Here is a 13,835-nt window from a genome sequence, read left to right as displayed (position 1 = left end):
GTATGTCTAATAACGTCCTTCTTCGATCATCGATCTTATTTCGCTCGTCTGACCATTACCTTCTTATTCCACTTCCCCGAGGGAAACTCGCATGACTAATGGCGTCCTCCTCTACTTGTCCTCTTCTAACTCGTTCGATCTTTTTTCGATCGACGAGTCTTAATTAAAGTCTGCGATTCGATAGAAAGGATTGAAAATGTTCGCCCTATCCTGGAGCAACGAAAAGAGGCATCCGTTGATGCAATTAAACGATTCCTTCGGGCAAATAGGTTTCGGCCAACCGTCGGCTCCGACTCATTATCCAACTTTCCCGCTTCTTTGTTCACATTTGAACCAATTCAATCCCCATCGAGAAGAAAGCGAGAAGACGGTGAGAACGATTTAATGGCCGTACCTCTCCTCGATCGAGGATAATATCGTTAAAAAAGTTGGACGAGGATCCCCTTCTGGACCTGAAAAATTCTCAACGGATCCTAATTTCGACTTTTTTCTCTTTCTTTCTTTGTATCGAAGCACCAAGCGATCCTACAACGAAGTGAGACCAACTTTTGGCGATCGTCTTGTTAAAATTATTAAACTCCACGCACGAGTCGTCGCGAATTGGATTAATCACGACGGAGAGAATTACTTTTAAGCGAATCTCAAAAGTTACGAGCGGATACGAAGAGATTGTAAATAAAGTGGAGGGGGGGAAAAAAGAAGCGAGGATCGAAGAAGGTTTGACGCGTGAAACGGCGTGCGATTCCGCCATAAAAACGACGTGGCCCCCATTGAAATCCGGGGGATGGATGGGATTTTTACGAGGTCGTGTCACGTCGGGAAGCTGAAATGATGCATGCGGTCGTACGTGCACTGTATTTTCATGCAATTTCTCTTTACGAGGGCAACGATGCGCGGAACGATAGAAAAACGGCGTCCAGATTACAAGGTTTCCGGTATCCGGTGTGCTTGCATATATATATATAAAGCACATCGTTTATAGCTGCCTGCACGATAAACGTGGCGGTGTTTCGCTTCGTTTCGTTTATTACGTTGAAACGCGATTGATGAGGAATTCGTTTAAAATTTAATTCTTTCTTTTTTCTTTTCTTTTTTTCCAGATTGTATTATCTGTGCAATTGGAGTAGATTTTTGCGTGACGTAAAATTAATCCAACGGCAGATGTGAGAATATACTTTCGTTTTCTGCTTTCCCTTTCAATCTCTTGCTCCTTATTTGAACCGGCTGCACATTCACTTACTTTCTCTCTCTCTTCCATTCAGCGCAGTCATTCCTAAACGACATTCAGCCACTTTCAACCGAATCCTTGAATGCCCGTGCACGCCATTTCTCCGTCCATTCGTTCCAAGCATTTTTTCCCTCCCTCGTACCTTCGCATATATACAAATAATTATTAAATTGTTGCTCCATATTTTATATTCTTTCCAACAGTACCAAAAAAAAAAAAATGAATCGAACTAAACTATATTCAAAATAAATGGACGAATTCCACGAATAGAACGATGCGATGAAGACTTCAAAGAGGAATGAACGAACGAATGAAAACGTTGATACATAGGCATCAAAGAGGGACGAGCGTAAAATGCGTTACGGTGGCAAAAATCACGCCGCGTGTACAACGGGAATAAAAGCGTGATGTAGTAAAATCGGTGCAATTTTTTTTTTACGAGTGCAAGAGAACTTTTGAACGATCGAGAAGGAAAGGAAGCGTTTACTCGTCCGCTCGCATCGCATTGTTTCGCGTATATTGGCGATCAACTAGCCAATAATTTTCCACGCGATCTTCGAAAGAGATTTGAGGATTTTCAAGAGACGAATTCGGGCGAGCTCGAGTTTCGGTTCGCGTGTCGAGTTTCAAGTTTCGTGGAATTTGAAAATTCGGAGAACAAGACACAGCTCCCTTTCCAACCTCTGAAATTCCATATTCTCGGCCGAATGTAAAAATCATGGGGAGTATCTCGCTCCACTCGTCGAATGTCTACGGGAGTAACAAGTAGTGGAGCCTCTCTTCTGCGTACGAGCCTAGTTTCTCTCCCCCTCGAGACCCATAACTTTAAACTTAAGCTCTTAAGTTCGGATGATTTTCCAGAAACTTTCGTCGAAATGCTCGCGTTGGATACCGAGGGGATGCGATGCGAGTTTTCAAGGGCCCGTGGAAAATTCACCGAGGCTCCAAGTGCTTTCGAAGGCGGGAAATTTGAAACGATTTTAAACTCTCGTAACCGCATTATAGAGCTACACGGCTAGTTAAAGGGGCAAAACACACAACGGGCCTGTTAATTGGCCCGCTTCTTCGTCGCGTTTCTCGCGTGACGCCTTTCGTCTCTCGTTCCAAATTTGCATGTCCGCCGCGTGGAACCTATTTGAAATTTAAATCGAAAATAAACTGATGCTTTCCCCCTGCGCGGGGGGAAATTTCGACTTCGATTAAATTATTCATAGGGGACAGGGTGTAATACTTTATCCCGCTTAATTCCCCGGGGAATTCGTAATTACCCTTTGTTCCTCTCCTGTCCGCCTCGTCAATGACTCCACCTCTCCATTCATACTTTTTCTTCGTCGACTCGAGCGAATCGAGCGGCACGATTATAAAGTAAACGGGCCAGAAAACGGAATTAAAGAGGAAATTTTTATCGCGAATGGGACGTCCAATGAAATTGCGCTGTAAATAATAATTGTGTTTAATGGCGGGAATAAAAATCGGGGATAAGACCGACAAGGGTAGGAGAGAAGCCGAGAACGAGAATCGTGCTTCGTCCACGGGACTAAGATCGACTCTTGTATTTTTTTTTGATTCATATTCAAATAACACTGGATGAAACTGCATCGTTTCGAAGATACAGAGACGAAAAGAAAAAAAGAAAAAAGAAAATTTTAACTCGAGCTCACGAAACAAAGTAAAAATCAGCAAGACTCGTCGAGAAGAAAGACATTTTGTTCGTCCACGTGGCTTCGATCTCGAATACCTTTTCCCCTCGAGGCGGACAAATGGAACGAATTCTTAACTGAAACCCCCTCCCTCCCGTTCCAGGTGAGGAACTGTGGATTGGTGGTGTAGGACCTCGGCCCCAGGAGTGGCCCGGGGGTTACCCTGGGGACCTCGGGGAATCGTTGGCGCGAGGACGAGGCAGCTAAGAACGACGAAGGACACGGGAGGCGGAGGAGGAGGCCGCTATGAACGCCAGCGTCAACATCGAGAGGAACTCCTGGCGGCTGCCTCCCGACGAGACCGTCCAGGTCGCCGATCCCCGTTCAAAGTCAGCCCAGGTAAAAGAGGTAAATCGCTCCAGCGGTCCACCCTTCGTTCCCCCATCCTCGTAACGTTCGTGCGAGTCGGCCGAGATTCCTCGAGATAATTATTCGTCAGGTTTTCAAAGCATGGAAAGAAGCTTGTTACGCGCTCTAGATCGGTCGCTGACTGCCATCAGACTCTGTTGCGCATTGCTGGTAAGTTGACAGCTAAATGTAATACACACTGGCTGTTGTTGTTGGTGGTAACTCGGTTGTACGTTTGTGTTTGATCCTGTATTTTTCCCGTCCACTTACCAGCAAATATGATGTGAATATTACACGAGTAGCGACAACCTGTGAGTCTCTGGGGATTGACGAAAGGGTAACACGAGCGACGTGACTTATTGAATCAAATTTTTATTCACAATTTTCGTTCGGTTATCGATCTACGATTCGCGACGAATCAGCAGTGCGTAACGAGAGTGTAAATATGTCTTGTGTCTATTACTCTAATTTTTAAATAGGACGATCACCGATCGTAGTTTGATGAATTTTCTTTTTTTTTTTTTTTCGTATCAAGTCTGGCACATAGTCTAGTGTACAGGATGCAAAAAATGCGTTGATTAACAACGGTTAGAGGGAATTGTTTCGTGCGGAAGATAAAAATGAAACGATTTTTTTTCCCTAGATTTTCGTTACACGAATACACGATTTGCGGATCAAGAGGATTTCGAGTATCGTTTCATTTTTGTTGTTTGCAATAATAATCCGATGGATTATTTGCACACGATGCAATTTGCATATTTTTTCCTATAAATGTTTCTGTCTTATCTTTCTCACGATTAGAGGTAAACACGGTTATAGTGGTTGACTGGTGGCAACGAGCACGGGGAATATTCCGGTAAATGTAATTAAAACGCATGCTGGTACGAGGATTTTGCATTTGAGGTGGAATGAGATTGATAGCTGTGAGCATTAGAATACTTGTGAGCGATGTAGCGTGCCGCACTGTGCCACCGACGAAATACGGAGCGTGCCTGTTACAATTAAAGGTAACACGTTAACATAATTTTCCACCCTTGGAAAATTCATTCGTCGCGTTCAACTCGTTAATACGTTTTTATACTCGTCTTGATCGTCGACAAGAGCGTCTCCGCTTAGAATTTCATTCTGTTTTTAAAAAAATAAATTTTCTTTAATTGAAGCGATCGCGATCAATTTTCTTTCAAAGGGGGGGATAGAGCACAAGTGAAACGTTAAGCGCGTTAAAACCGGAAATTGCATCTGTTTCATTAACTACCTTCTGTCTCGAAAGCTCACGGTTTACGAGCGCTCGAAATAAAATAAAATAACCGTTGCACGGGAGAGAGTGATCTAGGAATTAACAAAACAATTAAACGTAAACGAGCGTGAACGAACGACTCCGTTAAGTCGTCGTTCCTCGCAATCGCTTCTGCCGGCGGATTTTCATCGCGGGCGTTAAATTTTCTCCACCGAGTCGTTGGAAACTAGCTTATAAAATGGCAAAAGACCACGTTAACCACCTTTTCCTTCTTACGTAAAAATCCTCATGCTGATCCTTTTAATTCTCGACCACTTTGGAAATCGTGCGATATCTCGATAAGGATCGACCACGAATCACCACGTACACCTGCGCGAAGAAATAAAGCACAACTCGACAAGAATCGCGTATCGAATTGAAAATGAATATCGAAGCACGTGGACCCCATCGAACAAAACGTATCGATAATTCATCTATCGAGACTGCTGTTACGTTTCATCGGTGAGAAGGAACGTGTTAAACTGGAAAAATTTGAAAGCTTTAACGACGTTCCACTCGAGCCACTTACCATCGATTAATCAGACTTGCAAATGCGATTTCGATCTTGGCGAAGAGCTCGATGAAAAGCGTGTGAAGGATTTCTGAAAAGCGAGGAGCCAGAGAGGGATGCGCTAATTACGAGTCGAACCGGTGGAGAGAGAATAGCGAGAGAGGGAGAGGATTCATTATGCAGAGCCGCTGGCTTCGGCTCCAGCTTTGTTTTCTCAGCTCTCGTCACCGGCCACGCGAGAATTCGCTCGTCGACTTCGCCGCTTTGGATACGGCTTTGACCACGTTGCCGACCGAGGACACCTTCGACGAGCCCTCGAGAAAGTTAATTATGCAGGGGGGACGAGACCGTTATCCATCTCCAAGGAGAGGGTTGAAAGGATCGTCTGCGAGTTGCGGATAACCGATTTCTCTCGGTACAATTCGAGTTTTCGTCCACCGATTCGTCGACTTGTTTGGAAATTCGAAAGATGGAAATTTCGGTGGAAGGAGAGAGGCTGTTCTCGTTTGGAGAAATATTGGCTATACTTTGAGAGCGATTCGTTGACGTAAGTGCAATAGAAGAATCATTTCGTTATACCAACTTCTCGACCGTAAGAACTCAGAAATCGAGCAAAGATCGAGAGGAGCGAACGCGCCAATCTTTTTCCACTTGCAACGGCTGACTCGCGCGAGCCTGTACTACTTAACTGATCAACCAACCTCAACGGTGTACTGTACACTCGTGCCGCGGCTAAGTGGCAATCGGCGTTTATTAACGGCGATCATCAGCTCGATTACAACCGATCGATTTAAAAAAAGCGCTGATGGCTGGATAATACGCTCGTAACACGACTCATCGAGAGCTTTCGAGCAATCGACTCGATTAACTCGAATTAATTGGAAAGTGTCGGTAGCTATTCCAACTTCGAAATAATAAAATCTTGCGAGTAATAAATTCAACAATACGAATCCACCTCGAGTTTTCGAAGGAATTTTGAGGAAGAAATTTGGAAACTTATATATCCTCTTAGCTGTACGTACAATTTTTCTGCCTTTCGTTGGACACTATTTATACACCTTAAAGTCTCGCAGATGTATTACGTGCTACGGTTATGATTCTCGAAGAGGCGAGGCGCGGCGAGAGAAGCGGCGCTGGAATCCCGGGATCGATAAAACTAGAAGCCTTCAGCGGGAAAATCTAAATTTATACCGACTGTCGGAATACAACTGCGTGTTTGGATAACATTTACATGCCGCGCGACAATGTCGCGGCCAACGGGAGATCGGCCGCCGCAAATTTTCAGACGAATGCAGATTTATTCATGAATATTCGCATGCGTTTGCCCTGTCCCCGCGGTGTCCATAACAGGAATCGAATAATTTTCATTTACTTGCGAAATCGTTTATACCGTGTGTACTTACTTTTTCTCTTTTTTTGGAGAAAGAAATTATATATCCTCGCTTATTATCATTAGCTTTTATTATTGTTTTAATCTGACAACTCTTATATTCAGACGGTAGTATAGTAGAGGGGAAAGTGCAATTGTAACGAGCTTTCGAAACGAACTTATCATTTTCACTTCTTTTTATTATGATACGTTTAATCAATATGCAAATTCATCGATGATTGATAGGGCAAGTAGGTAAAGAACTATTCCACTTAATCGTAGAATCGATTAAATTTGAAACGATATACGTGCTCTCGAGAAAACCAACAATTTTCTTCGGCAATCTCCAACTACTCGAGAACGCCGTTATGAGGAAGAAAACCGGCTTCCGGTCGAAGAAATATCGGAGCACACTCGAAGGAGACAGCAATTTTGCCCATGCGTCGAGGTGCATGGAAGAAAAATCCTTTCGAATCCGTTCGAATTTAGGGAAACAGCTCTAATTGGAGGGGTCTGACAGGTCCGAGTGGAAACTTTTCGCGGTCCTGGTGGCGATTCCCCGCCCCGAAAACGACGCGTTTAACGACCGACACCGCCGTTATCGTGACGACCCATTAACGAGGGCGATGCAATTTTCGCGAAACGGCGACGGATTTTCCACGCCGATCGATGCGCACCACTTCCTCCCAAGCTCTATTATTTTCAACCCCGACTATAATCCGCTCTTTTGGATAACGAGATTTCTCACTTTGCAGAATTTTGAGAAAAAAAACTTCTCTTGATGCGAAAGAGAATCAAGTTGGTTTCGAGATATCAACGTGCCCCATAATTTATCCTTAACGGTTTATTTCTTCGACGGTACTCGCTCTAGTGTTAAAATTGTGAGGCAAATAAGATTTGGAACTTGCTACTTTCTTTTCGAGTCTTCTGAGATGATGGAAAGATATCGTGTATACCGTTGCTTTAAATGTACGTCTCGAATAAGGATTAAAAATATTTCTCAAAAATCAATCTTCTAGAAGAATGCCACCAGTTTTCGCACTGTTCAGAGTCCAGATTGCGAAGTGACGACAACGGGCCGACTAGCTGTTTCACGAAAGCTGAGAATTTCCCCGCTTCGAGGCGTTGAAGCGTCAAGGCCAACTATGGAATAAATCTCTTTGAATCCGGAGAGGGAACTAAAAAAAAACAAAAGAAAGAGAAAAAGGGACTCGATCGTTTTATCGTTCGTGTCGACCATAGAGGCCACATCTGATAAGTTCTCCCCGTTGTTTTTTCGCTTCGAAGCGGTTGATGGTACAATTGGAAGAGATAATCGGTGGGTGGAAGCTCGTGGAAGATTGTTGGACAAGTGTCGATGAAAGGGAAACGGAGAGAAGAGCGAGGGTTTCTTCCGTGTTCGTTTGCCATTATGGATGGAGGGAACAGTGGTGCCCTCTGTTTGGTCGATATCGCCACTCCGCGCGCGTTTTTCTCCCGATTTTCACCCTCTCTTTCCAGATAAACAAAATTTTTCTTAAACTTTCGATTATTCTTCGATTGGAAGATCTCTCGACAAAAAGAAAAAAAATCAAAAAAGCATTTTGAGTATTTAAAATTAATCTTCATTTTTCACACCTGCGTATATAATGTTAACGAAACCTCCAATTTATAGAATTTTATAACGTCACGATATTCAAATTCAAAGAATATCTGGTTATTGACACGAGGGTTCAATTTGGGCCACGAATAGATGAATTTAAAGAACTCTCTAAAGAGGATTGAATTACTCGATACCCGTCTACGAAACTGGACGAAGATTCGACTTATTCTTGTTTCCGCGAGAAGAAAAGATCGGCGTGATATTTTCCTTTCCTCTTCTTTTCTTTCGCCACAGTGTTGTAAGGCAACGGGACAGAGGCGGCGGATGAGGCGAGCTCGTTCGATTATCGACCCCTTTTCACCGAGTGCTCTCCTGACCCCTGAAGGGTCAGCCGCGCGAGGGGAGAATCGGCATATGTTACCCCTTTGAGCATTCTGGCTCGGGCAAAAAGAGACGGGCGACCGGAGAAGGGTCTCTCGTCAAGCGGTGAAAAGGCACGCCAGTTAGACATTGTCTTTCGGGCTGAACGGTGCTGATCTTCGCCCACCTCTTCCCCACGATGAAAACTTGCGCGCGGCTCCAGGGAACGTTGGTGAGGTTTTTTTGACTTTCTCGACTTCCTTTTTTCCTCCTTTCGTGAATCGAACCTTGACTTTGTTGTATTTTCTTGAAACTTTTGGGAGATGTGATTAAACTTGATGAAACGACGTTAGATATATGCGTAGAAAATGGTTGGAAATTGACGTATCTATCCGAATTTTTAAATTTCAAATGCCGTGCGATGTAGGAGTTTGGAGAAATATATCGATTTGATAATGATATTTGAGATATGCGTGTATATTAATTCAATTTTTGGATACGAAAAGGTGATTATTTTTACAAAACTTTTCCTTTTTTTTTTAGGAGAATTTGTTACAACATTCTATTATTAACACGACTGATTTTCATGCAAATCAATGAGGGAAAAGGTTCACGGGTTATTTGGCTGATATGAAACGGGGGTTCAAAAAAAAAGTTGAAAAATACCGTCACGGTTATTTATAGTCGAAATTAACTTTGCGGAAAATTTCATCCAAGGATTTCCAACGCGCTAATTTACCTCGCTATATCCGCAACACTTCCATTAACCGTCACCGCTAATTCATCTGCAAAAGGTTCGCAAATTTGCTTAACCTATCGCAAAAAAAAAAGAAAGAAAGAAAGAAAAAAAGAGAGAATCAAAACATCGTTATTCCCAACATTGTTATTGCACCTTTTACCTTATCCGAAATCCTTGAACGATTAAACAAAACCGTGACGTAACCTAAAATCGATATCATCATCATCATCATCATCATCCCATTCGCCTCGCTCTATCGATCCTCTCCGTCCACGATCCCCGCCGATTCATCACCTCGAAGGGAAGAGAGAGAGAGAGAGAGAGAGGGAGAGAGGGAGGGAAAAAGAGAGTGCGAGTTGCTGTCAACGATTTCCACTACGCAAGAGCTTATAGCCTGTGTATATAATTTATAACACGTTAAGAGAGGCGCATCGGTGAGGGACAAAGAGAACGCCGAGGTGTGGAAGGGCAATGAGCCAGAAAGTCTGGCAGAAAGATTCTTCTTCAGTCGAGGCTTGCCGCTCGATGACGAAGGATTAAGTTGGCCGTTGCTCGTTATCCGCCTTTACAATACGCGAATTTGTAAGGAGCGATGCGTGACGCGGTTCTAATCGTCTCCGTCGGTGAAACGTCGCGTTGATTCGTTCTATTTCTGGGATCCAGAAGTTCTGGAACGGAGGAGGAGGAGGAGGAGGAGCAGCGATGGCCAACACGCCGCTCAATTTGTCGGAAGATAAGCAAGCTATTTCGATTTCTATCTATATAATATTTCGATTAAATCGCTTTTCGAAGATTCGAGATACACTCTGTGCGGTTTGCGGGGGATGAAAGCTTCGTTTGTTTGATATCTCGTTATTGTCTTGGGTGTAATTTTGTTTGCTCTTGTTTCTACGTGCTTCGTGTTGTAACCCATGTTCGCCATGTTTTTTCCAACGTTCTATAATCGTGCGTTGTATAGTCGTACTTTTTTCCTTCCTTTCTTCTTCTTTTTTGATCGTTTCGTGGAGGTTGTGTTTTGTCTTTGAAATTTTTATTTATTTTTTATTTTTTTTTTTGGCGATTGTTAATAATTGGGGAGGGTACTCGTGCATGCTCGTATTTTTGAAAACGTAAATGGACGGTTGTTTAGAAATCGATCGAGTGTATAAGTCTCCGAGAAAGTGACTTATGTAGGTCACGAATCTTTTTCATTGTTTAAATTTTCACTCGGACGGATCGATAAATCGATATTAAATTGTTGTTTAATCGATTCTTTTCTTAACCGAAAATTTCAACAATGGGGATATTTTCAGATTACGTGGCTTATTACACTTGTAAACTTTTTAAACATTTCGCATTTTTGTATTCTTGTGTTTTTACGCGCGTTCTGTGCATTTATGTACCTTTAAATTTATCATCAATGAACAAACATCCGTCCAGTCGTTATTGAATATTAACTTTTTATTATACAGTACGATATTACTGAATATGGAAAAGTAAAAGCGATAATAATATGAATGAAAAAATTCGTTGTGAAGTAAACACAGTGACCATTCATCGATGCATACGCAACACGAGGTTACAGTTGCACGAAATTTGGAAATGGAAACAAATATTTCGAGTTCGATTTCGTCGAAAATCGCGAACAACACGTAATTCGGAAGATTCTTCGTTATTGCTCAACATTTTGGCTCGTGTATCAGCATTTTGCCAGTAACTACACGCTTGTCTCGTTAACGTCGCAGAACAGAAACCTCGTCCAGACGATATTACAGTTCGATGTTGAATAGATTAACGTCTTCCGACGGGCTGACTTGGAGCAAGGAATTATTAGTCCTCGAAGATAATCCGTTTGCATATTGATGGACAGTGATAGATTAACTTAACATTTTCACTGTGTGCAAGTGATTTAAAATTAGACTAATCTCGAAACAGTGCTTTTAAACAGTGTATTCAAATTTTACTCGCGAAAATATTAGAAAATATTAATCTTATGACTGTGAATGTACGATTATATATATACATATACCAAATAATTCTTTCGTCAAAAGATCAGTTTCACGAGAAGATGAAATCAACGCACATAGAGATACAGAAAAATTTTGAAAAATTCTCAGAATTTTTAATGTTCCATAACTTGTGTTTAAAAAAAAAAAATTTCCATATTGGATGGAAAAATAATATATCGAAACTTTAGGAACTCGAACACGCGATAACCTGTCGCGTTATTCTATGCATAGATCCAAAATATTCGCGACGAAAATTACGATTTGTTCTTTCAACGAGAGAAGCTTTAATTGGGTTAACGATAGCAAAAATATACATATCGTTGGAAATAAAGACGTCGATGAGCTCGGCGGGTACGAAGTACAAATTTAACCGCACAAATCTATAAACGCCGCCTCGCTGAGTTCACTTTTATCATCGAATCAGAAGCTACGGGGTCAGTATTTTCTCAAGTGTTTCGCGATAATTCTCGAGTGGCGTTCAACAACAATCTTTCTTCCTCGAGGAATTCAATTAGCTTGCAACAAACTTCGAAAAAGAAAACGAATCCCCCTTCATCTTTCGAAATTTTTTCAATCTGTCTTCGAAAATCGTCCGAGTGCGTATCTCCCTGCAAGAATTCGAAACGAGAATATGCAAGTTTTCGATGAAAAATTTTTGCAGCGGCGAAGAAAGAGGAGGAGAGAAACCGTGTGTAATTCTGAAAACTCGTGGAATCCTCGATAAAGCCGATATCCTCGCCAGCCAATAAAACGTATTTAAAGATTATCTATCGCTAAATTTTCCGTTTAACCGTGAATTGGACGAGAAAGAAAGAAAGATTGGTTCCTTCTCCTCGCATGGATCATCCGTTTCTTAACGAACGTTTTCAATTATCATCTTGTGGAGGTCGTTCTGGAATTTTATTTCGATTATAATAGATCTCGTTTCGAAAGCGATTGGACATCTAATTTTTTCGTTGAATTAATGTTGCGTTAAGTGCAACGATAGAAATTGGACAAATTAGAAATTTTTCAAGATGGTTAACGCTCAGACTTATTTTCGATACATTTTCGATTGGTTCCTGTGTTTTTCAGCTACGTCGTCCAGCGAAGATTTGACAGGTGTCAAGATTCGAAGCATTTCAAAACAAATTTGCGATTCCAAATTTAAAACTGTGATAAAACACGAGAAACACGTTCATCGGTTTATTTCTACGCGATTTATACGTGTAAATAAACGACAATGTGTGGATAATTAATTGGAATATTGCATTGGATGTTTATGTTGCATTTATGGGAAATTTAATTCGTCGTTTATATTTATTTATAATAACGATCCGCTCTCGTAATCCTTAAATTAATATGCGAATCTTTTCGCATGAAATTCCACCACAAAACTCGGATTTTGCATGTGTGTACCTTGCAGGAATATATAAGGTGAATGAATTTTTTTTTTTCATTAAATCCGTGAAGTCTATTTATATAATTCACCTGTTCGCGCTTGGATAATAAAGATTCTTAAAGATATAAAATTCGAACGAAAATACACAGAGTGTACACATAAAACTTAAAATACCCGAGGTAAAACATTCAGAAGGTGAACTTCTATTTCGATCCACGCGTGAAAACACAAATTTGCATAAACGCGCCACATGCACAATAATACATTTCCCTTCCTTATCTCCCTTATTTTATTTCCCAATCTTTATCCCATTTTCCACTCGCGCGAAATCTTCGTTTTGTTTTAAACTCAACGGCCGGAACAACGTTGCCGTTGTTAACCGTGTAACGTTCGAAACTATATAATACCGTATTATGCAAGAATTGCTCGATACTTCCTCGAACCCTGATTGTTCCAAACGGAACCTTAAACCACCGTTTCGACCACCTTTTCCCCTCGGTGCGATCACGCGATCACACCGCCAACTATTATCGATAACAAGGAAAGAAAACCTTATACAAACCTCGCGACAAAAGCGAAACCCATTGCATTTTCTTGCGAAATGCGCATGTTTCTTTTCACTAAAAATAAAAGAGAAAGGAAGGAGAAAAATAAATAACCAAGAAACGGATCGATAACGCGCAGGAGGAATAGTGATTGGACTCGTGGATGTCCTCGTGATCTCTTGATCTCTTTATGCGACATGATATAACAGCTCTGGATGGCGAACACTGGTGGGATTAAAGTAAGCTCACATTGAAAGTAGATTCGATCTAAGAAAATAAGAAATTGTGTCGAGAAGTTTATTCGATCGCACGATAATTATTGAAGGATTATACAATTTTCCAAATTTTCTTGATCGTGGACAAATAAACGCATACACGGGATTTTATATAAAATTCATAAAATATTTCCACGAATATATCACCACCTAATCGCATCGTTAATTTCCCATCCAAGCCGCATTTCTTCGAGAATATCGGCGAGAGACGAGAAAAGTTGGTTGGAAAAGTTTTTTGGAGGAGGCTGGTCCGAAAATGGATCCCTTTCTTACCTCTTCCGTCGTTCGTAAATGCATCGGGATTATTCGCGACGAGAACAGGTGAAGTTACGTATCGCGAAACTCTGAGAGTTAGATGGACTCGCGGTTGTTTTGGTCGAATGGAAATTGGATTCCGGGCGGCGAGGTGTCGAAGGAAGGGACACGAGGGGATGAAAAATTTGGATTAGATAAGAAACGTACGCGGGGGTGTAGATGGAATGTAATATCGTTGGAAAGTAGATCGAAGTTCGGCGTGAAATGGTGCAGGGAAC

General features: G+C 41.7%; 1 protein-coding gene across 6 annotated transcripts in view; it reads left to right on the top strand.

The window, feature by feature from the left end:
• LOC107995118 (dipeptidyl aminopeptidase-like protein 6) overlaps positions 1 to 13,835 on the top strand; it is an 80,361-nt gene that overhangs the window by 49,360 nt on the left and 17,166 nt on the right. For 2 of the 6 annotated variants that reach the window (XM_017052406.3, XM_017052405.3), the window contains exon 2: positions 3,032 to 3,276. In XM_017052406.3, the coding sequence (XP_016907895.1) occupies positions 3,175 to 3,276 (102 nt within the window). In that variant the 5' untranslated portion in view covers positions 3,032 to 3,174. Of the gene's footprint in view, positions 1 to 3,031; positions 3,277 to 3,363; positions 3,448 to 8,558; positions 8,607 to 9,610; positions 9,848 to 13,835 lie in introns of those variants that run through there. The other 4 variants (XM_028665361.2, XM_062081949.1, XM_017052409.3 and 1 more) reach the window with 4 other exon arrangements.

This window comes from Apis cerana, linkage group LG11 (assembly GCF_029169275.1).
Source record: "Apis cerana isolate GH-2021 linkage group LG11, AcerK_1.0, whole genome shotgun sequence".
Classification (NCBI taxonomy): domain Eukaryota; kingdom Metazoa; phylum Arthropoda; class Insecta; order Hymenoptera; family Apidae; genus Apis; species Apis cerana.
This window is presented reverse-complemented; position numbering and strand designations above follow the sequence as displayed.